Raw genomic sequence first — 24,140 nt, forward strand, 5'->3', positions numbered from 1 at the left:
GTAGGGTAAGGCTGTTAACAATTGAGAATAAGTTCATGCTAGCTGATAGCCCAAATAAGCATCTTGGTGCACTTGGAGGAGCCCAAGAAACAAGCCAAATTATATTGCATTCTCTTAGTTCCCAGTAGTCTCTTCCAACAGCATGAAGCAAAGCTAAACAATTTTCTTGCTCACACTGAAATAAAGACTATTCTGATAAAAATTCAATGCCTGGACACATTGCCTTTAATGCCTGTCTTCTGCAGAGAGTTTTTATGTGGCCTTAAAGAAACAACTGGTCCTGTCTCTGCTCACACCCACCTGTGTATACCACCAAACCCTGCACTAAAATGAGTGGAATTTGGCTTATGTGAAAAGGGGCGTAAGCAAATGCCTGTAAAAGGCCCATCCGATCGGTTTACAGGGACAAGTGCCCACTTTTTTCTGAGCTGTTAGCCTGCCTCTGTGAAGCAGAGGTTCAGGCTGTTATCTTGGGGGTTGGCATTCCATTTGCTGCTCCCTTCTCATTTCACCTTTGCTTCAAAGGATCCTCCCAACATCACAGTCTGCCTGGACTTATTATAAAGTTTTTAATGTTGTAGTCAGGGATACTTCCAGAAGCCAGAGAAGTGTCTTGTAGCTTGCTTTTTTAAGGGGGGCAGGCTGAGATAAAGTGAGCCTGGGAAGGGAAGGAAAAAACCAAGGAAGGTGAAATGCTTGTAAAGCAGCCCAGAAACAGGTTTTTCTGACCACAATTCTCTTCTCTTCCCCTCTACCCCACAAAGTCTGAGGGGTAAAAGATTCAAACATAAAGTACATGAATGAAACAGAAATTGCAAATGTATCTAAGAGAAATGCACAGTCAGGTGATTTTTTTTCTTTCCCATGGTACAACAAGGATGTGTCCCCTTCCTCTGCAGTTTTGGCTTAAAGATAAAGAGCTGAAGGATAAATTGGAGGCAAAGATCTTCCTAATTCAAGTAGCAGTAACTTCTGGGTGACAGAGAAACTCATCACAAGATCTTTAAGATGGAGACCCCACCAGCTCAGAGCAAACTCAGGAAAGTTGGTTTTAGTTAAAGGAAACTATTTGCTTGTTCCTTGTCTTATCCTGAGGTGGTTGTAATGTTGTGAGGACTGAGGGGGAGGAAGACACAGCCACACAGACTCCCCTTCCTCCTCCCCACCCCCATGGTGGGTCTAGTGCCTGGTCTGGGACTCGCACCACATATGGGCTCCCCTTTCCACAACTGATCCTGGACTAGGTTGCACACAGCACCCGTACCAGCCAGTCCAGGCTAGCACTCATCCTGGGTCCTGCATTTGGGACCAGTCCAGTGACATGTGGGTCAACCCAGATGCAAGGGCAGCACCTGGGACCAGATGCCAGCACTCCACGGGCTGGATCCTAACACTCCTGCCCTAGCACTCTTCATTGGCAGAAAGACTCTTTATGTTGCATGTTCTGCATCACCACTGGGGAGCTCTGCTTATATACCTACCTCTGCAGAGAAGAAGACTTCCCCCCTTTGACAACAAAGCTCTGGGAAGGAGAAGAAATTGGATGAGCAAGTGGGTGGGAAATTAGAGGTGCAGACCTGATTTGCTATTTGTCTACAAGGATCAGTTGGACAAATAACACGTGGTTGAGTATAGAGCCCTCATTCTGGATAACTTTACTGTACCAGAGTATTGTGCATATGATGAGCATCTTGACAGCATGGTTTGTTCATGTCCTGCAGGTTAATGCTGACTCCACACAACTTTCCTTTAAATGTGTATGCTGTTCTCAGTGACAGCAGTGGCCGGAGCAGCTAGCTAGTATTAGGTAGTCTTGTGAGGTGGTTTCTGCTAGAGGAGAAAATGATCAGAGGAATTAGACATTTCTAGAGAACAAGCCTATCTGTGTACACAGGGGCAGGCAGCTGCAATAGTTCTCTTGCTGCAACTTCCTGTCCTGGCCTTGCTATGCTATTAAGGAGCCTGCTCCTACCTTATGTACAGCCAACCAACAGACCAGCAACTTCATGTGTTTGCACCCAGAGATGCTCTTTGGCCAATGTAGCATCATTCTGAACTGGTTTCACCCCAGAACTGACTGCCTTGAGTAGCACCTCGCACAGATCTCCAGCTATGTTACTCATGATTGCTGTTTTCATTTCGCTTGGAAGAAAGCTGGTTAGCAAGGCCAGTCCTTCTTTGCACTTAGCAGAATTAATTCTCACCATCTTCTAATGACTTAGCAAAACTTCCCATGCTGATGAAAGTGATACTCATTTGGCACTGCCATGGTTTATGCAGCTGTAACTGCAAACTGATTTCAGTGCTTCACAATCTGTGATTGTTACAGCAACTTCTCATCTGGTCAGAGTTTAGACTTGTCTTTGACAAAGATTGCCAGCTGGCTGGCTTCTGGTGGGGGACAAACCTCCTGGAAAAAAAAATCTTTTAAAAAAGTATTAAGAGTGGCATCCATGGCAGTACAGAGACTTCTTTAGAAACATGGTAGATCTTGTCCATGGATTCATACTGCCACAACAACCGTGAGAAAGGCAAATAGGCATTGCAACAGTTCCCGATGGTATCCCTCACTGCATGCCTTTCCACAGGTGCACTCAAAAGAGTTTGGCAAACCTCAGTAAGGGCCATTATTGCATTCATTGTGCTTAATCAGACCTGTAGGCAAAACATAGTTTACAGGCTTGGCTTATAAAGGTGTTTAGCCTTGATCCCAGGACTGCCCTTTCACCCAAACCCACTAACCCAGACTGATGGAGAGAACTGGTCCCCCGGAGCTGGGATCAGTGGACTAGACCAGCGTTTCTCAACCCATGGGTTGCGACCCAAAGTTGGGTCTCAAGAATATATGAAAGGATTGTGAACAAACTTTAAAGATGGATTCTTCTTTAAAAGAGAAAAGCATGGGAAACCACAGCTTTTCCTTGCAGGCTAACAGAGTTCCAGCCTGAGAGGGGATGCTTGCCCCACCACTCCTGTGTTCCCCGTATACCTAGCCCAGCCCACACATTCACCCCCTGCCCAGCATACTGAGGGGCTGAGACATGGGGGCAGCAGGTTGGAAGGGAGAGCCACTGGGTCGGGACTGGCTGTCAATGTTTACAAATGAGTCCTGGTACAAAAAAAAAGGTTGAGAAGCACTGGACTAGATGACCTCTGGAGGTCTCTTCCAGCCCTACTTTTCTATGGTTCTAGGTGTCTAGAGTAATGGTAGACTAGCACTCATGTTTGTGCAGGAGTTTGGACCAGATAACCCTTGAATCCCTTTCAACCCTGTGATTCTCCACTTACTCTTTCTCCCCCTCCTTTTGGATCAGCTTTTCCTCAAGTAATAGCAGATTTTCCAGCAGGTTTAAGCAGTGCCATAGCAAGGTGGAAGGGGACGCAAGTGGGGCAACCACCCCAGGCGCCAAAGCAAAGGGGAGCCAATAGGTGCTGCCCAGCCAGGGAGGGGCATGGGACGGAGCCACGAGCTGCTTGTTTGGGGGGGGGCATGGGGATGGGGGAAGGGCGCCTCCTGCTGCTGTATGAACTCCTGGGCAAGCATGGGCGGGCATGTGCCCCCTGAATCTGTGTGTGAGGTGAGGATGGGTTGCCACTGCATGCTTTGCCCTGGGTGCCAAACTTAATTTCTATGGCACTGGGTTTAAGACTTATTTTCTAAGCATTACAGTAGATATGGGGTTGTCAACAAGGAGTATGCGAGAAGGTCTTAGGGTATATGTGCAGGCGGGTGGGGATGGAGTGCCGCCACATATGATCCTGCTTTGCGGTGCAGGCACTGCCTGCCTGGCCAGACACAGGGGACATAGGAAACTTGATGTGGTGGCTCCCTCTGCTTTGCTTTTGGCCACACAACACCCACACACATACGTACCCCCTGCCCACTCTGAGTCCAGCTGCAGGGGGTACACTGCTCTGCATCCAGCCACTGGGGGTACCCTGACCCAAAAAGTTTGAAAACCCCTGCAGTGAGTAGATCCTCTGGGCTCTGCTGAGATAACCCAGAGACAGGAGAGAGACAAAGTCCCTGCTATGCCCTGTGTCTTCTCAGCACAATTGGCTACATTCTGACCACAAAAGGTTTATCCACATCCAGAAACTGAGCTAACTGATTGTTTCACATATGCTACAGGGATGCTCCATTTTGCACTGGAAAACTCAAGCTTCTATGTTCAGAATGAAGGGTCACTCTGTTTACATGAAGGGGAGGCAAGGCAGTACAAGCAATACAGGTGTCACCAGGCCTTGACATCTCCAGCTGCAGCGTGCGTCACTGCAAACAGTCTGGCCAAAATCTCATCACCTCCATGTTCAAGGATGAAGTTTTGGGTCATCTGCTCACACTATTTATGCAAACATGAATAGAACTAGCTGCCTCCTGGCCACATATACAGCCGGCCATGAACCAGGCAAGAGCAAAGATATAGCAGATGTGATTTTTGGTGCATATTTCTAACCTAGCATATTTTTGATATTCCCAAGTACATGAGCTAGGGGACATCAGGAAAGGCATACCAAGTCCAGCATGGGTACTGAGCCCATGTGTATGGATGTGTGTGGTGGGGGGAAGGGCATACAGAAGCACCCATGAAGCTGATCTCAAGGGGAAAATGATTGATTTCATATCACATCAAAGGATCTAATTTAGTAATAATTTGTCCCAATGACCTTTTAGTAATGTGATTGTTGAAAAGTTACCTCTTCCAATTAAAGTGATACAAACAGAGGATTCATCTACCTGAGAAACTGGCTGGTGCAAGCATAGCCTAAACCAGGGGTCGGTGATGCTTTTGGGCAGAGAGCCAAAAACAACCGCAACCTTGACTTGTAAGATGTTGGCACACCAGGGGCAGATGGTGGAGGAGCTACGAGGGGCCTGATCCTTGTTGTGGGAGCACAGCCCTGGCACCTTCCCTGCCATCCATCCTGTGGCACACATGCCAAGCAAAATGCCTTCTCAAGCCTTGCTCTGGCACCTGTGCCAGGGGTTGCCTGCCCCTGGCTTAAATTATAAACTACTTAGTAAGTGGCAGAGGCTAAACAGAAGCTAAGTACACAGAGTTCCCTGCTTCCCAGCACAGCTATCCTGGCCCAGCCAGGCTGAATGGAGGGGGGCCACAGTTTCTTCAATATTTTTTGCTTTTCTTCTCCCATCCCCAGTACTCTCCAGGGGAGAATGTCATCCAAGTTCTATAGTGACCTCGCAGGCTCTTCTGTTTGGGCTCAGAGTACAGCTAAACAGCAAATACAGGCCTGGCTCTTAATTGGCATATTTACATTTAAATAACACTTCAGCCCCTGGCTGCTGCAGCATAAAGTCCACAAGATCCTCTGCTGCTGCCAACTAAGTCCAGGCTGAGATTGGTGTCTGGGAGGCTGCACTTGCTTTCTCTCCTTACATGCCTCTGCCAGTCCCTATCTCTGTCACTGATGATACTTCACATTCTCAGCTCAGCAGCAGGTTGTGGGGAGGGGGATGAAGACACAGCCATACACAAGCAGTACCAGCTCTGACTGCAGGACAACATGGACAGTCCCATGCTGGCTTCAAACTAGCTGGTTCAGAGATCAGCTGAGAGGCAGGGAGCACAACTAACTGCCTGAATTGCTGAGTTCTCAGGTGGTTTTTGCCCAGGATCTAAACCCAGGAGTGGCAGGCACTGACTGTGATGTAAACAGATTCAATCAGAACCTGACGTCTTGACTTGACCGAAAACACTGACATTCTGAAATTCATCTCTACCTGCTTTGAAACTAAATCCAAATATTAAAAAAAATTTCCAGGGAGTCAGAATACAGTCAGACAAACACCTTCAAGTGTTGCTTCAGGATAGTCTGGGGTTGACATTTAACATTGTTCCACTTGTACCTCACCGTACTGATTCTGACATTATTTTCGTGGGGGCACGGGGTAATGATGCTGTCACTAACCCAAAATATCAGTTCAATGCTCAAAATGTAACTTTGAAAGAAGATAACAGAGGTTCCCTTTCCCCAGAACAGAACATTTTGAAATTAACAACATTGAATTCCAGGTTTTTTCCCCTCCTTTGCAGGGCTTTGGAAAATCCAAGAAACATTAGTTTACTCAATCTGCCTTTCCCAGCAGTAGTAGCCAAAGGTTCCCAGCCATCTCTTCAGGGCATAAGCAACCTGTGCATGTTGCTTCATATTTCTGGTGAGAGTCTCTCCTTGGGGTTGGCCATGGAAGAAAATGATCCAGGTGCAAGCAAAGGCCCATAGAAGGGGGCAGAAAGGCCGAGGACAGACAGCTGCAGCAGCTGGTTTTGATTGTCTGCAGAGGCATCAAAACCAGCTGCTGCATCTGTCTGTCCTCGGCTTTCCTGCCCTCTTCTATGGGCCTTTGCTTGCACCTGGATCAACAAACAAGAGTTGGAGAGAGGAGGGTGCAGTGTAGACTCCAGGTACAGTGTGGGACTGGGATCCAGAGTGCCTGGGGTCTAGACCCAGTCCTACTGTTGGCCTTGGAAAAGTTGCTTCCCTGCCCCGTGCCTCAGTTTCTCCATCTGGAAGTACTGCTTTGGTCTCTGTTTGTAAAGTGCTTGGAGCTGTACTGCTGGAAAGTGCTAGAGCAGAGCGAGGGGGCCCTGGTGACTGAAGAAAGGGGTTGGCACTTGTTTGGGCCTCGTGTGTCCTCTCAGGTCCAGCAAGGTCTAATTAACGCTTCCCATCTCACCATTCCCTTCCTCACCTCCAGGTGCCTTCCCTCATGACTTGCCCCACAGCAGCTTTACTTAGAATCATAGAAAGTTAAGGTTGGAAGGGACCTCAGGAAGTCATCTAGTCCAACTCCTGCTCAAAAACCTCCAAAGAGGGAGAATCCACAACCTCTCTGAGCAGCCTGTTCCAGTGTTTTACTACCCTCCTTGTGAGAGAGGTTTTTTTTCTAATATCTAACCTGAACTTCCACTGTTGCAACTTGAGACCATTGCTGCTTGTTCTATCATCTGCCACCACTGAGAACAGTCTAGCTCCATTCTCTTTGACCCCCCTCTTCTGGTAGTTGAAGGCTACTATTAAATCTCCACTCAGTTTTCTCTTCTGCAGACTAAATAAGCCCAGTTCCTTCAGCCTCTCCTCATAAGTCATGATCCCCAGTCCCCTCACCATTTTTGTTGCCCTAACCATTTTCATTACTTGTGCCAAAGTGAAGAGGTTCTCTCTGAGGCAGGGTTAGATCTGAGTCTTTGGATCCCTGCTTTTCCCTACTGTTCCTTGTCTTTAGGCTTCAGGGAGTTCTCTTGCTGCAACAGAGTCCTAGAAAACGGCTGGTAGGGCCCTGAAGAGTCATGTTGCCGAAGGCTTTCCTGAGGCAAGATCATTCTTGCCTGGACCATCCCAGGGACACAGTTGAGAAGGTGACACAAAACACAGTGCGGCATGAACTGATGTCATCTTCTGCCTACTCCTGCTGACTTGCTCACCTGCAGCTCACTACCAACACTAGCTCCACCATGATGCCTACTTCACCCTGCCCTTGTGAGTACCCAAAAGGGACCCCTATTTCTTTCTCCTTTCTGGCTATCCTGGGAAGAATCAGATCCAGATGCCCAGCTCCGCAGTGACTACTCCCTTCTGTCTACGAATGAGCTTCATGCAAGGGTCCCAGCTGTTGATTTTGTAGAGGACTGACATAATCCCAGGGAGCAAAACATGAGTACAGCTGGCCAAGGCCCCTGCCTCTGGCTGCCTTTCCCAATACAAGAGATTACCTGTTCCTTATCCCCTTCCATCACAGGACTCCTTGTTCCATGCAATCAAACATCAGTTAATCCTCCTACCTACACTGACTAGTTAACCCTCTGATAAAGGCAGGGCAGCATTGCTGCTTTATAAACAGCTGAAGTTATTAGATCATGGGCATAGGGCTGGGGTAGAACCAAGAAGAGAGTCATGACTAAGTGCCTTTGTTGTGTCACAAGGATACGCAGCTCCTAAAGGTGGGAATAGAAACCAGGCATCCTGGCCCCGGCCCCCTCTGCTCTTTGAACAGAGTTCCTATTTCCTTCCCAGAGCTCAGACAGAACCCAGGTGTCCTGGCTTCACTGAATCACAAAGACACCTCCCTACATGGGCTGGAACCAGAACTTGGGGTGTCAGGCTCTAGCTACAACATAAAGTACCTTCCCATGAAAATGGCCCTTCTGGATGGGGGCCTTGTTAACACCCTGGGAGGCAGAGGGTCATTCTGAGGGGCAGAGCAGAGAAAGGATAGACAAAAACCGCCTGGGTCCAGTTGAACTAGCCAAGCATCCTGGGTACCCATCTCCACCCTGGTGCTTTCCCCTTTATTTGCCTGGGCTCAGAAGAAGAGATGTCTGTTCTTGGGGTGAGTGCAGGGCATCCTCTCCTGACATGGGGATCCCCAATAGAGGAGGTCCTGGGGACTGCCAGGAGGGGTTTGGCACCCTGGGCTGAGCAGTGCCAGCACAGGGCAGGCAGCTGCAAGACCTGGACTTGGTTCTCCTTTGCCAGGAGCCTTGGGAAGTGCCTGCTCCCCCCGTATGAAACCATTAGACTCGCGTCGCAGGAGCCTTGATTAGGACAGAAAGTCCTGCTACGTACACAGCAGCCTTGGGCTGTGGCAGGGTGGGGGCTGGATGGCAAGAGTGTGTGGGTGACATGGTCATGGCCCAGAACAAAAGGGAGGCCAGAGTTTAGGGGTTCCCATTCATTCAGAGCTGCTTAATTACCAAGTGGGTGCAAGCCTGGGAGTCTGTCGTGACTCTGATTGAGCTCTTTGCTTCCCATAGTTGGGCTCCCTCCAGCTCTGCACAGGCACCAACTGCCTGACCAACTCAGACCAGAGCCACAGAGGAGAGAATAATCTCAGCCACTGACACTGGAGCCTTACAAAGACTGGACCCCCTACAAAGACAGGTAACCTGCACAGAAACAGAGAAGGCAAGTGGCTGTCTCTTGCCATCAGCACAATACACCATGACTCCCAGTCTCTATGTCCACCATCCTAGAACCCAGGAGTCCTGGTTTCTCCTCCCTGTTGTAACTCCTGCAAAAAATACTATCCCCGAGAGCTTGGAAGAGAAGCCAGGAATCCAGATGTCTTCTCCTTGCTGTAACCATTGTACTACTACTCCTGGCTACTCGTCCACTCCTGGAACAGTCACATCCTGCCTCTGGCCCTCAGCCTCCTTTCCCCCTTATCCTCCTCTCAGCGCTGTGGGTTAGCTCAGCTCAGTTGTATTCAGGACTTCCTTCCAGGGAATCTCTTTCCTTTCTTCCCCCCGCCCCTTTGCTGCCTGGAAGCTACAGCCTCACTGATACAGAGTACAACATTTCCTCTGCCTTTATACACTTTTGCCTGAGTAAACAGCATGAATGGCAAGAGTCACATGAAAGCAATGTGGAAACAAGCCTGGCTCCCAGCTCCAAGGGCATAGTCTTGGGTCAGTATCACCAGAGAACCCTGGTGCACCATTTGGCACAAGGCTCTTTCTGGCTGTTTGAGGAGAGCGGTCTGTGCAACTCTAGGCTCAGAGCTGAGAGCATCAATCACTTACTGCCCCTTTGTTAGTCTCAGAGGATGGATGACAGTGGTGAGAAGAGAAGCTGGAGGCCAGTAAAAGACTGTCACATCCAGCCAAGAGCTGCAGAAATGAATCAACTCCTCACCCACCTCTCCAAAAAACATAGACCTGGGCTCAGCTCAGGTCTGCTCTGTCATGGACTCCCTGTGTGACCATAGGCAAATCACTTAGCCACTTTTTCCTGCTCTGTTCTATTCAATAACGTGCCTGCTGTGATCTGGCCCTTGGACCACCCCGTAGCTAGCAGGGAGGGATGGAGTGGGGGATCTATGCCTGTCTGTGCTGGAGCATGGGATACACCAGCTCTTAGAGTTCAAAGTTCAGCTGTTGGAAGAGTCACTGAGAAACACCAGTTGCCCCAAAAATCCCTTTCATGGTGGATTCAGCAAGCTGGGAAACAGACTAGAGAACAAGTGCATCCTTTACTCCGGGACCTGCCAGCAGCACCCCCCTAATCATGCCTGGGGCAGGGGAGTTTGCCCCTTGCTGGACAGTGCCCAGGAACCTCCTCCAAAGTCCCCTGAAGCAAGCCCAGAATTTCCAAGTTGGATTTCTCCTGGTTAAGCAAGCCCATGAGTGACACTAGCATGCAAAGCCACCCTCTTACAACACTAGCAAACATACAAAAAGTATCAATTAATTAGCTGGTGACTTTAATTAAAAAAATGGGCGATGGTACAGAGCCATACCATAACACTAGGACTCAGCCCCAACCAGCTCCCTGCATCGAGTAACCCCGGAGGCCTCTCAGAGAGACACGCCCATGGGCTGATGAGTGTGGTCTACTACGTGAGAGGAAAATCAGACCACTCCATGGCTCCTCCCCGCTGCTTCTCTGGTTGGCTGAGCCACTCCCAGGGAAGAGGGACAGGATGGGAGAAGTATGTGGAGCATGAGCGGAATCCCAGGGGCAAGCTGCCAGGCAGACTCCCAGGGAGAGGTAGCCAGAGCTGGACACTTGCTTTGGCAAATCTCCTAGGCTGAGATGTAGTTGCTGCCAGGATGGGTAGTGGTAGCCCCTTTTAGTAACTTGTTCTTCAAGAGAAATGGAGCTCAGGGCCAGAATTTGTTCTTGGGACTCTTGCCTTGGTGTCTCCCTGTCCAAACCTTCACTCCACACACCCCATGAACATGGTGCATCTCCCAGTGCTGGAGCAGGTGCATTGCGCCAGGTCCTGGCCTGCGTTTGGCTCAGCTCAGAGGCAGGACTGCATGCAAACAAAAGTGGCCATAAGCCCCCTAAGCAGAAGGCTGCTAAGAGGTGTCCCAGCCACTCATGGGCGACTGGTGCTGCCTTAGTCATGGGCACATGCCCCCCCTGCAACCAGTCCCACTGACCGGGGGGGGGGGTGCGGGGGAGGGGGGAGCCCACAGCTGATCCCACTGACTGGGGGGTATCCCCTACTGGGGATCCTGGGGGGGGGGTGTCCTCCTAGGGCAATCCCTTGACAGCTGATCACTGCAGCTAATCACTGTGCTCGCTGCAGCTGCTTCTGGGAGCAAGCGCTGGCTGGTCACTGCAGCCACTCCCGGAAGCGGCTGCAGCAAGTGCAGCAATCAGCCGGCACTTGCAGGGTGGGCACTGGCATTCCCATCTGTCCCCGCTGCCCATTGGCTAAGTGGCAAGAGCGGCCATCAGGCGGTGCACCAGCGCTCTCGGGGTGTACATGCACCCCTGTGCACCCATTATGCATCGCCACTGCAGCCACTTATAGCCCTGAGGGGATCCTCTCTCTCTGCAGCCAGTGCAGGATGGATGGGGCAGGAGACTTTGCTGGCTGCTCTGCTCTGGGAGGGACAGCGAGACTGGATACAGGGAAAGCTGCCTGTATACAGCCAGCCCAGGCAGAAACCCCACAGGCTGACATCTGCACAGACTGGGGATACACTTGGCATCCCCAACTCTTACTGTGAGAGAGGGGCAGCATGTAGTATGGTGCCTGGCCTGATGAGATTTGCTTGCTGCAGGGTATTCTCCCAGGCTCAGAGATGTTCTTGATGGATGGAGCCCTGAGGGCATGGGGTGCAGCACTGGGTGTCTTCATCCCAGCAAAACAGCAGGACCTGTGGACACTGCAGATCTGGTGCTGGGAACAGCAGTTCAGTCCAGCTTCTGCTTTGGTGCCTTCTCCATCACATCCTGCACACAGTGCTGCTGAGCTGGTTGGGGCGGAGAAGAGCTGTCAGTTTGGAGACAAACAGATTGCCCCAACTGTCCCCAGGAAGACAGTTGCAATGATGCAAAGCATCACACAAAGGAAGTCAATGTGAAATAAGCCAGAGTCTTTGTGCACAGCAACAGCCCCGGCATCCCTACCATGGACAAGACAGTGCTGGTCCTGACATCTGCTGGGAGGGCAATACAGCAGTGCGCAGGCAATCCAGGAAGTATTTGGAGTGTTGGGGACAACTTCTTGGAGCAAGTGCTGGAGCAGCCAACTAGGGGCTGTACTCTTTTTGACCTGCTGCTCACACGGAAGAATTGGTGGGGAATGTAGTAGTGGATGGCAACTTGGGCAGCAGTGACCACAAGATGACTGAGTTCAGGATCCCGAGGAACGGAAGGATGGAGAACACCAGAGTAAGGACCCTGGACTTCAAAAAGCAGACTTCACCTTGCTCAGGGAACTCATGGACAGGATCCCCTGGGAAGCCAGACAAGGGAAGAGGAGTCCAGGAGAGCTGGCTGTACTTTAAAGAAGCCTTACTGAGAGTGCAGGAACAAACCATCCTGATGCCCAGGAAAACTAGCAAGTATGGCAGAAAACCAGCTTGGATTAGCAGGGAACTCTTCAGTAAACTAAATTGCAAAAAGGCAGCTTATAAGAAGTGGAAACTTGAAGAAATAACTAGGGAAGAATATAAGAGCATTGCTTGGACATGCATGGATGAAATCAGGAAGGCCAAAGTGCAACTGGAGTTGCAGCTAGCAAGGGATGTGAAGGGTAACAAGAAGGGTTTCTACAAGTATGTTGGTAGCAAGAGGAGGATCAGGGAAAGTGTGAGTCCTTTACTGAATGGGGGAGGCAACCCTGTGACAGAGGATGAGGAAGAGGCTGAAGTGCTCAATGCTTTTTTCACCTCCGTCTTCACAGGCAAGGTCAGGTCCCAGATTAGTGCACCGGGCAGCACAGTTTGGGGAGGAGGTGAGCAGTCCTCAGTGGTGAAAGAACAGGCTAGGGACTACTTAGAAAAGCTGGACGTGTACAGGTCCATAGGGCTGGATGGGATGCACCTGAGGGTGCTGAGGGAGTTGGCCAATGTGATTGCAGAGCATTGGCCATTATCTTTGAAAACTCATGGCCATCAGGAGAGGTACCAGATGATTGGAAAAGGGCAAATGCCCATATTTAAAAAAGGGAAAATGAAGGATCCAGGGAACTACAGACCAGTCAGCCTCACCTCAGTCTCTGGAAAAATTATGGAGCAGATCCTCAAGGAATCTATTTCTAAGTACTTGAAGGAGATTAAAGTGATTAGGAGCAGTCAGCATGGATTCACCAACAGCAAGTCATGCCTGACCAAACTGATTGCCTTTTGTGATGATTGATTCTGTGGATGTGGGCAGACCAGTGGATGTGGTGTAACTTGAATTTAGCAAGGCTGTTGATACAGTCTCCCACAGCATTCTCACAGCAAAATAAGGAAGTACGGGCTGGATGAATGGACTGTAAGGTGGATAGAAAACTGGCTGAAGCATCGGGCTCAGAGGGTAGTAATCAATGGCTTGATGTGTAGTTGGCAGCTGGTATCAAGTGGAGTGCCCATGGGGTCAGTCCTGGGCTGGTTTTGTTCAATGTCTTCATCAATGACCTGGAAGATGGTATAGAGAGCACCCTCAGCAAGCTTTCAGATGACACCAAGCTGAAAGTACTGGGAGTACTGTGTTCAGTTTTGGGCCCCCTGCTACAAAAAAAGAGGTGGGGAAATTGGAGAGTCCAGTGGAGGCTGACAAAAATGGTGAGGGTGCTGGGAAACATGACTTATGAGGAAAGACTGAGGGAACTGGGCTTGTTTAGTCTAGAGAAGAGGAGACTGAGAGGAGACTTAATAGCAGCCTTCAGCTACCCGAAGGGGGGTTCAAAAGGGGATGGAGCTGGACTGTTCTCAGCGGTGACAGATGACAGAACAAGGAGCAATGGTCTCAAGTTGCAGCAAGGGAAGTTTAGGTTAGATATTAGGAAGAATTTTCATACTAGGAGGGTAGTAAAACACTGAGACAGGTTACCCAGAGAGGTGGTGGAAGCTCCATCCTTGGGGGTTTTCAAAACCTGGCTAGACAAAGCTTTGTCTGGGATGATCTAGTTGGGGCTGGTCCTGCTTGAGCAGGGGGTGGACTAGATGACCTCCTGAGGTCCTTTCCATCCCTAACTTTCTATGATTCTAAGACCATGGTTGGCAAAGCTGACCACACAGAGGCATCTCCTGGCCAAGTCAGGCCCTGACTCTTTCTGTGCCCACACCCCCTTCAGGGAGGGCTGTTTGCATGCAGTGCTGTGGGTGTGTGAAGAAATATTCTTTGCCAATAAGGCCCAGTCATGAAGTGTGTGATGTTGCTAGAAGCCAGGCTGCTTGCCCTAGCCATGGCACCCTATGGCTTGAACCCAGGGTCTTAAAGCTGTCTGGGTGGCACATGGGCTATACTAGGACTATGCCCTGTTGTACCTTCACCCTGTCTCCACCTGTGAAAGAGCCTCCTATCAGAGGGAGCATGTCCCAGCTTCCTTCATATATGGTTCAGGGGAAGGATGCGAAGAGCAGTTGCCATTCAGCAGGGTCCAATTTTCCCTGCCTGACCTTCCCCAGCTAAACACCCCTGGTGGCTCCAGCAGAGCTGGAAAAGCTTGGAACGAGTGCAGAGTTACTGCGAGCACAGCTTGAGGCTCGACCACATGCTGGGTTGCTTGGGAAGAGATGTGCTCAATAACTGAGCCAGGCAAACATCACATGTGTGCACACGCTTCCTGCCTCATCCTGTTCCAAGCACTGCCTGTTAAGCCCTGTCCTGGAGGAGCAGCACGAGTAGTTGCCTGGGAACAGCTATTGGGCTTTACTTTCCCAGCTGCCCTCAGCACCAACATGCTTTCAGGTGGGGCAAGCTGCTCAAGGCCGTGTCAGGGAATACCCCCTGCTTATTACTACCTCTCTTGCCTGCCACTCATCCCCACTTCCTGCCCTTCTGCTTGGGTTGTTGCTGCTTTGGAAAACCCAGTGCATTAGAACCCCCACCTTAGGAAAAGGAGGGTTGTATTGCCCTCCTTCCCACCTCCCCCAACTGGAACACAACACAGGACTGTGTTGCTGCTGGGACATGCCGTACCCTGCAGAGAAAGGGAAAAGGAAATGACAAGTAGTACAGAGGAAGTCAGTCTCCACTGTGCGGGTCGGGGGCGGGGGTGAGGCAAGCCAGCTTCCCAGATTCAGCTTACGTGGGCAGATGATGTCAGCGTGCCTTAAGCGAGGGAACAGTGTCTGTGCCCACTGGGCCCTGGTGAACACTGCTGCCTGAGACACAGGCTCTGTCGTGGCCTCTGCCACATGGTCCATGAATGGGCAAGAGAGCGGGCTAAGTCAGCTGGTACCTGTGAGGATGGATGGAATGAAGCATTTGTTACCAGATTTCTTTGGCCATGCTCACTGGTCACAGAATGGGCTGGCTCTGCAGAGGCCATGGCTTCAAGAGGAAACTCCTGTTTCCTTGAGGCTTTATCTGTGCACGTGCAATTCACATATTCTGGGAGCAGGATACTGCACAGACCAGACAAAGACCCAACATTATGGCAAGGGTTGTATGCAACCGTGCCTCTCTCCTGGGCCTAGCTGCTGGCTCCTCGATTTCCATTGGTGACACAAAAGTTCAAATAATTTTATTGCTGATTATGGGATCTCCACCAAGCCCAGAGAAGGCCAGTGGGGAGAGCAAAGAAGACGCTCTGTGTCCATGGAGTCTAACACTTAGTTGCACAGCAGAGAAGAGGAGGTATTTCCCCTCTTGGCTCAGACTGCTCCATGCTGCTCACAGATGAGCTCCAGCAAGCAACTTGTATTTGTAACCCTTCAACAGCAGTGACACCCCGAGATGCAGCTTGAGACTGTACTACCAGCCGGCATCCCAGCAGCTGGATGCAACAACACCCCCACCTTGTGGATCTTGCTGAAAAGACAGGAGATACCTGCAGCCCGCGGTTGGCCGCAAACATTAGCTGCCTTCACCCACTGGGCAACTCCTATCCTTTCCTTTGGGTGCCGAGACTCAGTTGCTGGACACTGCTCAGTCTGAGGCAGCTCTGTCACAGTGCTCCACAACCCCAGCTTCCATTTGATTAAATAATTTGCTTGTCTTCAGGGCTGCAGACAAAGTGCCCCCCAGGGGGAACCAAGTAGAAACTGGTTCCATGTGCACCACCTGAGGAACTTGCTCCAGGGCTGGGAAAAACACTGGAGTCTGACAACCATCTGGATACACTGTGCTTCCAGCTGTCTGCCTGACTCCGCATGCTAAGCAGACAGGCGGGTGTTACTTTGGTGCCCTGGAGCAGAGGCACAAAAAATACTGTAAAAGCTGGCCTCAGCACTGCTGAAATAGCTCAGGTCTAGTGTGAACCCTGGGTAGAACTACCATGATGCTGCTTGGTGCCCCCCTTTTCTGCTGCCAGGAACCAAAAGTGGGGTGGGTCTGGCTTAGCAAGGCAGGGACCCACCTGCAGATAGACCATGCTATGTGGGGGTGGGCAAGGGAATATGGGGCTGCTTCAAGGTGTCAAATGAACTGAGCAGAGGTGAAACCCCCCACCCCCACCCAGTCAGAAAGAAAAAAAACCCCTCAAAGCCATTTTTTGTTTAATTTATTACTGTTTGAAATCCAGTGACATTGACACACACAGTCACCACGGCCACCCTCCCGTCAACTGGCGGGCAGCGGGCGATTGGACCTGCTTCATAAAATACAGTACTAGGAGTGGACTGCTACGCACATGCATCCACGGTTTAAAACTACAGTGATTCGATACTGCGACTGAAACAGTACTGCCATAGAAAGAAAAAAAAATAGATATCAAGTGTTCCCCAATTCATAATTCTTTTAAACAGTTAATGCTGTTACAAACGCTACCGATGCCAGGACAAGGCAAGACACAAACAGTCCTACATCCTCTCTGCAGTATAAATATGGAAGAGTTTTTATACAGTTTTACTTGAGTCTGGAACTACGTGTGTCGCTACCCGTTAGAGCTAAGGGAATACAGCATCTCCACTTTGGAACAGTCAGCGCTCGTCTGGGGCATGGAATGCCACTTAATCTTCCTCGGTGCCACTTCCTGAGCGATCCTGGAAAGCAAGAGGAAATGCTGAGGGGGGTTGGAAGCAGAGTTGCTGCCTTCCAAACAATGCATGTTTCCCCAGGGAGGAATTTGAGGCTTTGGAGACGGATCAGCAGCTCAGGGAGCCACGTGCCTGCCCTGCCTGCTGTTTATACACCATGGCACACAGGCATCCAGGTGCCTGTCCCGACTCGCCTGCAACTGCAGGGTGAAGCTCTGCCATTACCTCCTCCTGCTCCTCCTCGCTGTCGTCATCGCTGACCACTGGCTTGGCCCGGGAGCCACGACTTGTACGCCTGCGCCCCTTCAACCGGTCCTGTGCCTTCTCCTTCCGCCCCAGTTTGATCTTCACCTTGACAGATCGAGCTACAGAGAGGAATGAGGAGACACAGTAATAGCGAGACTGAATGTGTGCTTGGGTCTGGGCCTGGTGCCCTTCTGAGGCAGCATCGCCATGTGACCACGGTGCTTCTGCTATGTCATCCCTTCCCTGTTAACAGGAACATGCAGTGGATGCATCCCACCTCTGTGCGAACTTGGCGTCTTTTGCTACAGCTCCCCGCAGGCACCCCATGCCTTGCAAGACCCACAGGCACCTGCACCACAACCACCTCACTGCCCCCCACCAGTACGGCTCATGCTGTCCTTGAACTTAGCTGCCCGAGGAGCTGGGGACTCAAAAGCAACAGGGAGGAGAGAAGCATTCCCCATCTGCCCTGTTATCACCTCCTAGTTTTCTGCTCAGGCCACCCTAGAGCCTGGCATCTGCTCCCTGTCCCCTGAACAGAGAACACAGAGGCAGTGTGACCTTCCCCTGAACATGCTGCCCCTGCACTGGAGGAGGGGAGGGGAGTGGTGGGTCCCTGGTCATGTGGTCCCTTCTCTACCTGGTTGCTACCCTTGCAGAGGGTTCTCCAGCGAGCAGAGCGAGGCAGGGGCACTCCCACATGGACACGCATGCTCCTTGCTTAGCAGAGGCGGCAGCAAAAGAGTACTCACACTCTGATTCAGATCCTTCCTCTTCTCCTTCCTCCTCCTCCTCACTGTCCTCACCTTCACTGTCTTCCTCTTTCTCTATTTTCTGCCGCACACTGGTGAAGACGGATTGCAGCACTATGGAGTCCTCGTAGATCTGTGGGAGGGCAGGACAGGGCAGGTCACTTCTGGGAAGGGAACCCTTGGCTCCATGTGCCAGTCAGTGCACAAGCCATGGCGCTCCTCCCAACCCCAACACCTTCTAGAAGACAGTGGGAGTTGAGTCTCGTACTTTGGAATAATCCTGCCTTAATTAGATACAGTACTGCTTTAATCCTTCGTTAGTGCATAATGGGCAACCTCTAGAGTCCGACTTGCTCGAGGGTTCTAATAAGATACTAGCAATGTCTCAAGGGGTGTGTAGTCCAGTGAGTTCGGATTCAGTCACTGTCCCTTGTCATTGGGCGAGGGAGGGGACCCCACACCATGTGTCAGGCACCAGGATGGGGTGGGGCCTTACCAGAGACCCTTCAAGATTGAAGGTTTGTGCGTTCTGACACAGTAGCATGACATCCTTCTCCAGATCATTCAGGCTGCGGTACTTGTGGTTGCGGATGCGTTCCTGCAGAGAGGGGTGAGGTCAGGTTCACATGGGACATGGTCAGCAATGACTCATTGGCCAGATACAGAGCCTCCCTGTCCCACCCCTTGGCTCTGTGGGTGCTGCTGTCCCTGATGCTCCACCCATACCTGTTTCTGGGCTGCTCACTTGCTAGCTGTATGTGCCTCTGCCCTCAGGCTGCCTGGGACAGTCAATGATCCCAAGCCCACTCCCCACCAGCTCAGAGAGACCCCACTGCTCCATGATGCAGGGCAGCCATGGAGACCTACCCACATTGTCCCTAGGTCTGCGCTTCCTGTGAGGAGATGGCGGCTGTCAGGGAGATGCCAAACCCAAATGTAGTGCCCAGCCTGATAGCAGCATCTTACAGAACCAAGAAACAGCTGCTTGGAGCCACCAGCTCTGGTTAGCAGAGACCATGAGGGAAGTCTCTTCTCCTGTGCACATTTGCCCATGATATGGAGGAGACTGGCATGACCTCAGTGCTGTGTGGGGACCTTGTACAGACCTTGAGGTAAAGAACAGTCAAAGAGATGGAGACAAATGGGGAAATGGGATAAGATGGAGTATGGTTTTATCCAAGGCAGAGTTTATCAGACCAACCCAATATCCATCTGGGAAAGGATGGCCAATTTCTTTGATCAGAACAATATGAAGGACATAATCCATCTAAACTAAAGCAAAGAATACGATATTGTGCCTCGCAGGAAGTCACCCTCCAGTGGGAGGAAGATGGGGTGACTGATGCTAGAACTTTACAGTGAACAAGGAGACAGCATGTCCCGCAGAAAGGAAAGGCGTTGGGATGGAGAGAGGCCACTGACAGCATTCCTTGTTCTTGGGACCTGCCTTTGAACGTTCTCATTAGCGACCCAAGCACGCACTCCAGAAATCTGTGGATGAGGTCAAGTAGGGAGGATGAGTCAGTCCCAAGGAGACTGGATCACTGTCCAGGATGGATTGGACCATTGTGGAGCAGTGCAGCAGAAACAAGCCAGAATTTAATAGCACAAAGTCATGTGCCTGGGGACTTATACAGGTGCTAGGAACTGGGGACCACATAAGGGCCACACTGGGTGAAAATGTTCCATCTATCCTGTCTCCAACAATGGCAGAAGTGTATACTATAGAGGGACAGCATGGAACTGGATATCTCTAATGATCTATCCCCTATTCAATACCCTTCCTTGGCATCCATCATTTGTTGCATTAGAGATACCAGAGGAAACACCTCTAACCATTCTGTTCAATAGCCATTACTAGATCTATCAGCCATGAATTTATCCAGTCCCTTGTTGAACCTGGCTCTGCTCTCTGCCTTCACCACCTCCTGCAGCAATTAGTTCCACATGTTTAGAATGCATTGTGTAAAGCAGTCCTTTTTCTTGTTAGTTTTAAGCCTGTCTCCTGCTCATTTCAGCTGGTGCCTCCTCTTTCTAGTATCCTGGGACTTGTTAGACAACAGTTCCTGACTGACTTGGTCCATGCCCTTCATGACTTTATAAACCTTTATCCTATCCCTCCTCAGCCTTCTCCTTTCCAAACTGAAGAGTCCTGGCCTTTTTAGTCTGTCCTGGTCCGGCAACTGCTGCAGGCCCCTGATCATTTTGGTTGCCCTTCTCTACATTGTTCTGGAGATGTGGGGAGCAGAACCGTGTACATGATTCTCACAGAGCAGAGGAAAAGAACAGGGTATCTCGTTGATTGTGAATGCACCACAAGCCATCAGTGAGATGTAGTTTTACAAAGGCTGAGATGATTCTAGGGTGCATTAAGCAAGATATCTCCAGCAGACACAAGAAAGCATCAGTACCACTGCCCAAGGCATTGAGAAGAGTGGAGACCAGTGACTAGGGTTAGGACAAAACTGAACAGCTTTCTGAATGGCAAAACTGACAAAATTAAGGCTGAGACGGGACATGATTCAGCTCTATACTGACGCCCATGGAGGTCATAACCAGGAGGGAAAAAGAACTAGTAATACAAGATCAAATGGACATATAATAGCTCCATGGAGCTATTAGCATGGCAAAAGCTCTGGGAAGAGTTTCTAGACAAGGCAGCAGGCCAAAGAACTCAAACTGCTTGAAGGTGGAGTTTAAGAAGGCTGTAGTTAGGATGGCAGGAAAGCAATGGTAAGAGCTGCAGGAGAGGAGAGCATGTAGGCAGAAGTGTTCAGGAGAGACCAAGCTTGTAACCACGCTCATCATTAATCCTGTGTTAGGTGTGGTCCTGGCAGGGAAGTGAGGTCACTACCAGATTATCTCCTGTGGGTAGGGAAGGAACAGGGTGCTGTTACCTTGATCTTCTTGAAATCCACAGGCTTGCGGATGAGCTCATAGTACTCGGGCAGCTCCTTGCGGGAAGGTAGCTGGATGAAAACTTCGCTGAGCTGGCGTCCACTACTACTGCAAAACAAGGGAAACACAAGATCAGTGACCAAGTTCTGTCTTTTCTCTCCCTTCCTGAGAGGGCAGCCCCTGGGTGGCAAAGTGATGAGCTACAACTGAGTCAGGGGTTTGTGAGCCCATGGTCATACCAGGTCAAGGCTCTGCCTGGAATGGGACAGAGAAAAACCTTGGTGTTTCCCATACTACTGAGCTATGATGTGACTGGTTGCACCCCAGAGCTTCCCAGCAAAGTGGAAGCCAGTTCGGCCCTCTACAATCTGGGATCTCCTCCAAGGCTGCTGCCAGTAGCTGCAGTTAAGACTCTTTTTGAACAGAGCCAAGACACTCCCTCCCCCTCCACCCACAGTCCATTTCCAGGCTGTCTCAATGAATAAGAAGAAGAGGGCAGACAGGCTGCTTGTGCAGCAGCAGGCTGAAAGCAACATCCTACTCCCCAGTGGGAGATGGCTTTAGCCTCTGGAACTGCTCCACATGGGCCACGCACTTGAGTTTCATTCCTGTGTTGTGGAGGCCCAAATTGCAAATCCGCTCAGAAGGAAGGAGCCACAGCAGTGCCCAGCAGTGCCAGGCAAAGGAGCCACAACTGGACAGCTGCAGGGGGAGAAGTCACATGATGCATGGAGAATGCCACAGGAGAGGACAACTGTCAGGGCTGGAATGGAGGCTGCTGATGGCATGCCACGTGTTAACAGGCACAAAGAGGGTACTCCAACCCTAGGGAAACCAAGGAAATCAGCCCAAGGTGCAATGGGAAGGAAGCAGTCGCCACAGGTGAGGCAGTTAGTTAGACTTCTTAGAACTTACAGCATGTGTCCTGGCCCAGCTGCCTCTCTTCGTTGAACCTGCTAGATGCAATTGCTGCTGGTTTTAAGGGGCAGCAAGATGACAGGGCTGGGACAGCCCGAAGGCAACTCACCCTTCATTTTTAACAGCCACTGGGAGATGCAGAAACCTCAGCTCTGGATTCTCAGTGCCTCACCCACTTACTCTCAGTAAGTCAAGTGAAACCAACTCCCATTTTATACATGGAGAAACCAAAGCAAAAGGAATCATGTGGCCTTAATCTCCAGAGCACCTATATCCAGGCAGGAGCTCTTGGGTGCCCCTAGCTCCCAATTCTGTGCTCAGACCGTGCTCCTTCTCCTGAACTAGCTGAGGCGAGCATCTGCTGCAGGTCCCTTACCTGTCCTTGTATTTGATCACAGCATCCACAATCTTCTTCATCTTCTTGGTGAGGTTGGGTGGGTTGGGGGAGAGTTTCTCAGCAGGGGGCCGTCCACGCTTCTTCTGTTTCTTGCTGTCGTCATCCTTGTCCCGGCTGCGAGTGCTGGTAGTTGGTGTGGCTGAGCCGACATCTGTGTCCCGCTTGCGTTTGCGGGAGGACTTCTTCTGACGCACCTCTTCCTCGATTTCCTCCAGGGTGCCTTCCTCAATTGCCTGGCCGAGGAAGGACAGGGGACAGCTAATACCAAGGGTGCCGGGCACAGGGGCAAAGGCGTGGGATTTTACTAGGAAAAGCCAAGTGTGAGCCACTGCCATGAAGTTTGATTAGCTGCCTTATGGACTGGACAGTGGGGACCACATCTGCTCAAATTGCCCTTGGATTACTATGTGACACCCCCCACCCACACTGAGGAGTCAGCTCCTGCTCTGTTACAGACCAGGAGACTGTCATCTACATCCTGCTCCAACCCAGCCATCTTGCTAGAGCCCCCTCCAACAAATGACGACAACTGCTTGCAAACCCAGGGCAAAGAGTGACAGATCTCTTTATAACGACATTGCTGTTCAGCAACAGGACCAAAACAGCTTCCTGTTCCTGGAGAGTCTTATGGACTCTACCTCAGCTCGGCAAATTTGCTCGTCTCAAGGAATGTGGAGAAGGGCTGGGGTTTTTCCTGTCAAAAGCAGAGTGCCACGGAGGGGACCTGCTTTCTGCTGAGGATGTCCAGCTGATCAGACTGGCTCCTCAATGCCCTGCACGGATACATCAAGCTGGGAGATGCCAGGTGTCCAGGGGATTTTGGGGTGACCTCAAAGGCCTTTTAAAGATGAATGGCAGAAGCAGAACGCCTCTGAAGCAGGAATCCACTCTCTCTTCCTGCAGGGAGGAATCTGGCTGGACAGGCTCTGACAGTTAAAGCCTCTCAAAGCACCCACCTGGAAATAATGAACTCTTTAGCTGAAGCAGCCCCCTCCCTCCCCGTGGCTGCTGGTTACAAATCTGCCTTTTGGCAGAGGGCACCAGGTACAGGCTCAGAGCACATGAGCTCAGCAGCACAGCAGGTGCCCCTGAGCAAAGACAGGTAGCAACTGGTTGTGTAGCACTTTCTGGTGGCACGATTTAAATTATTAAAAGCCTCTGGAGCGTGAAGATGGGGTGATGTGACATCTCCCAGTCCCTGCTCCTTGCCTCCCCTGGGGGAACCATGTTACACCTGTCTCAAATGGGACTGCAAAAGAACTGGCTGCTGTTTGTGATTGGTAGGAGAGTTGTTGTGCTGAAAACCCTGCATTGGTATTTGACTGGAGCTGCTAAGAACCACACCGTTCCCCCCTGCTCCCACCCACAGCCCCAGTCCCCAATAGGCAAAGTGTAGGTTTGAAGAACGATGCTGTACCATGTATACCTTGAGCCACTGCTTCTCAGTCAGCGAGTCGCTGTAGTCCACCTCTTTCCGGTGGCGTGAGCCGCGTCCGAACATCTTCTCCTCCTCCTCCTCGCAAGTTAGGCGCTCCACCTCCGCATCATCCTTGATGATCCATGATGGCAGCTCGTCCTCCTCCATCAGACGCGGCTTCCGCTTGGGGTTCCGCGCCTCCTCCCGCCTGCGGTCCAGGTCCATGCGCTATGGCCAGAGGGAAGCATCAGGGTGGAGCTGCTGGAAAGGGTCTAAGTTCGCTTCCCTAAAACCCATATTTGGAGCTGTGGCTTCCCTTTCACACCAGCTCTACATCTGAGGCCGGACAACAGAGACACCAGGGCCTATGAGACCACCAGAGACAAGACCAAGACAGACCAGGATGAGGCTGCGCTTGGGTCGGGAGCTGTTGGAAAAGCCCAGTCATCCAGCAGCTGCCCAAGGAAAGGGAACACTGCAGAGCAAGAGATGCAGCCTCGAAAGGGAGATGGTCCCTTGTGACCTACATCAGCTGGAGCCCTAACTTATGAGGCCCTTGGCAACCATTGTAGCGGACACACACACACAAAGACACACACAAAGACACACACACACCATGGTGG

The 24,140-nt window shown here is 50.9% G+C and overlaps 1 protein-coding gene across 8 annotated transcripts in view; it reads right to left on the reverse strand.

The window, feature by feature from the left end:
- Positions 1-16,397: 16,397 nt before the first annotated feature.
- Positions 16,398-24,140, reverse strand: part of SMARCA4 (SWI/SNF related, matrix associated, actin dependent regulator of chromatin, subfamily a, member 4) — a 52,948-nt gene continuing 45,205 nt past the window's right edge. For 2 of the 8 annotated variants that reach the window (XM_019486180.2, XM_019486179.2), the window contains 7 exons: positions 23,518-23,745; positions 22,080-22,333; positions 20,785-20,890; positions 18,384-18,485; positions 17,888-18,020; positions 17,115-17,254; positions 16,398-16,895 (listed from right to left, as the gene is read on the reverse strand). In XM_019486180.2, the coding sequence (XP_019341725.1) occupies positions 16,863-16,895; positions 17,115-17,254; positions 17,888-18,020; positions 18,384-18,485; positions 20,785-20,890; positions 22,080-22,333; positions 23,518-23,745 (996 nt within the window). In that variant the 3' untranslated portion in view covers positions 16,398-16,862. Of the gene's footprint in view, positions 16,896-17,114; positions 17,255-17,887; positions 18,021-18,383; positions 18,486-20,784; positions 20,894-22,079; positions 22,334-23,517; positions 23,746-24,140 lie in introns of all 8 variants that reach the window. The other 6 variants (XM_014606277.3, XM_014606275.3, XM_014606278.3 and 3 more) reach the window with 4 other exon arrangements.

Source organism: Alligator mississippiensis, chromosome 8 (genome assembly GCF_030867095.1).
Source record: "Alligator mississippiensis isolate rAllMis1 chromosome 8, rAllMis1, whole genome shotgun sequence".
Taxonomy (NCBI): Eukaryota; Metazoa; Chordata; order Crocodylia; family Alligatoridae; genus Alligator; species Alligator mississippiensis.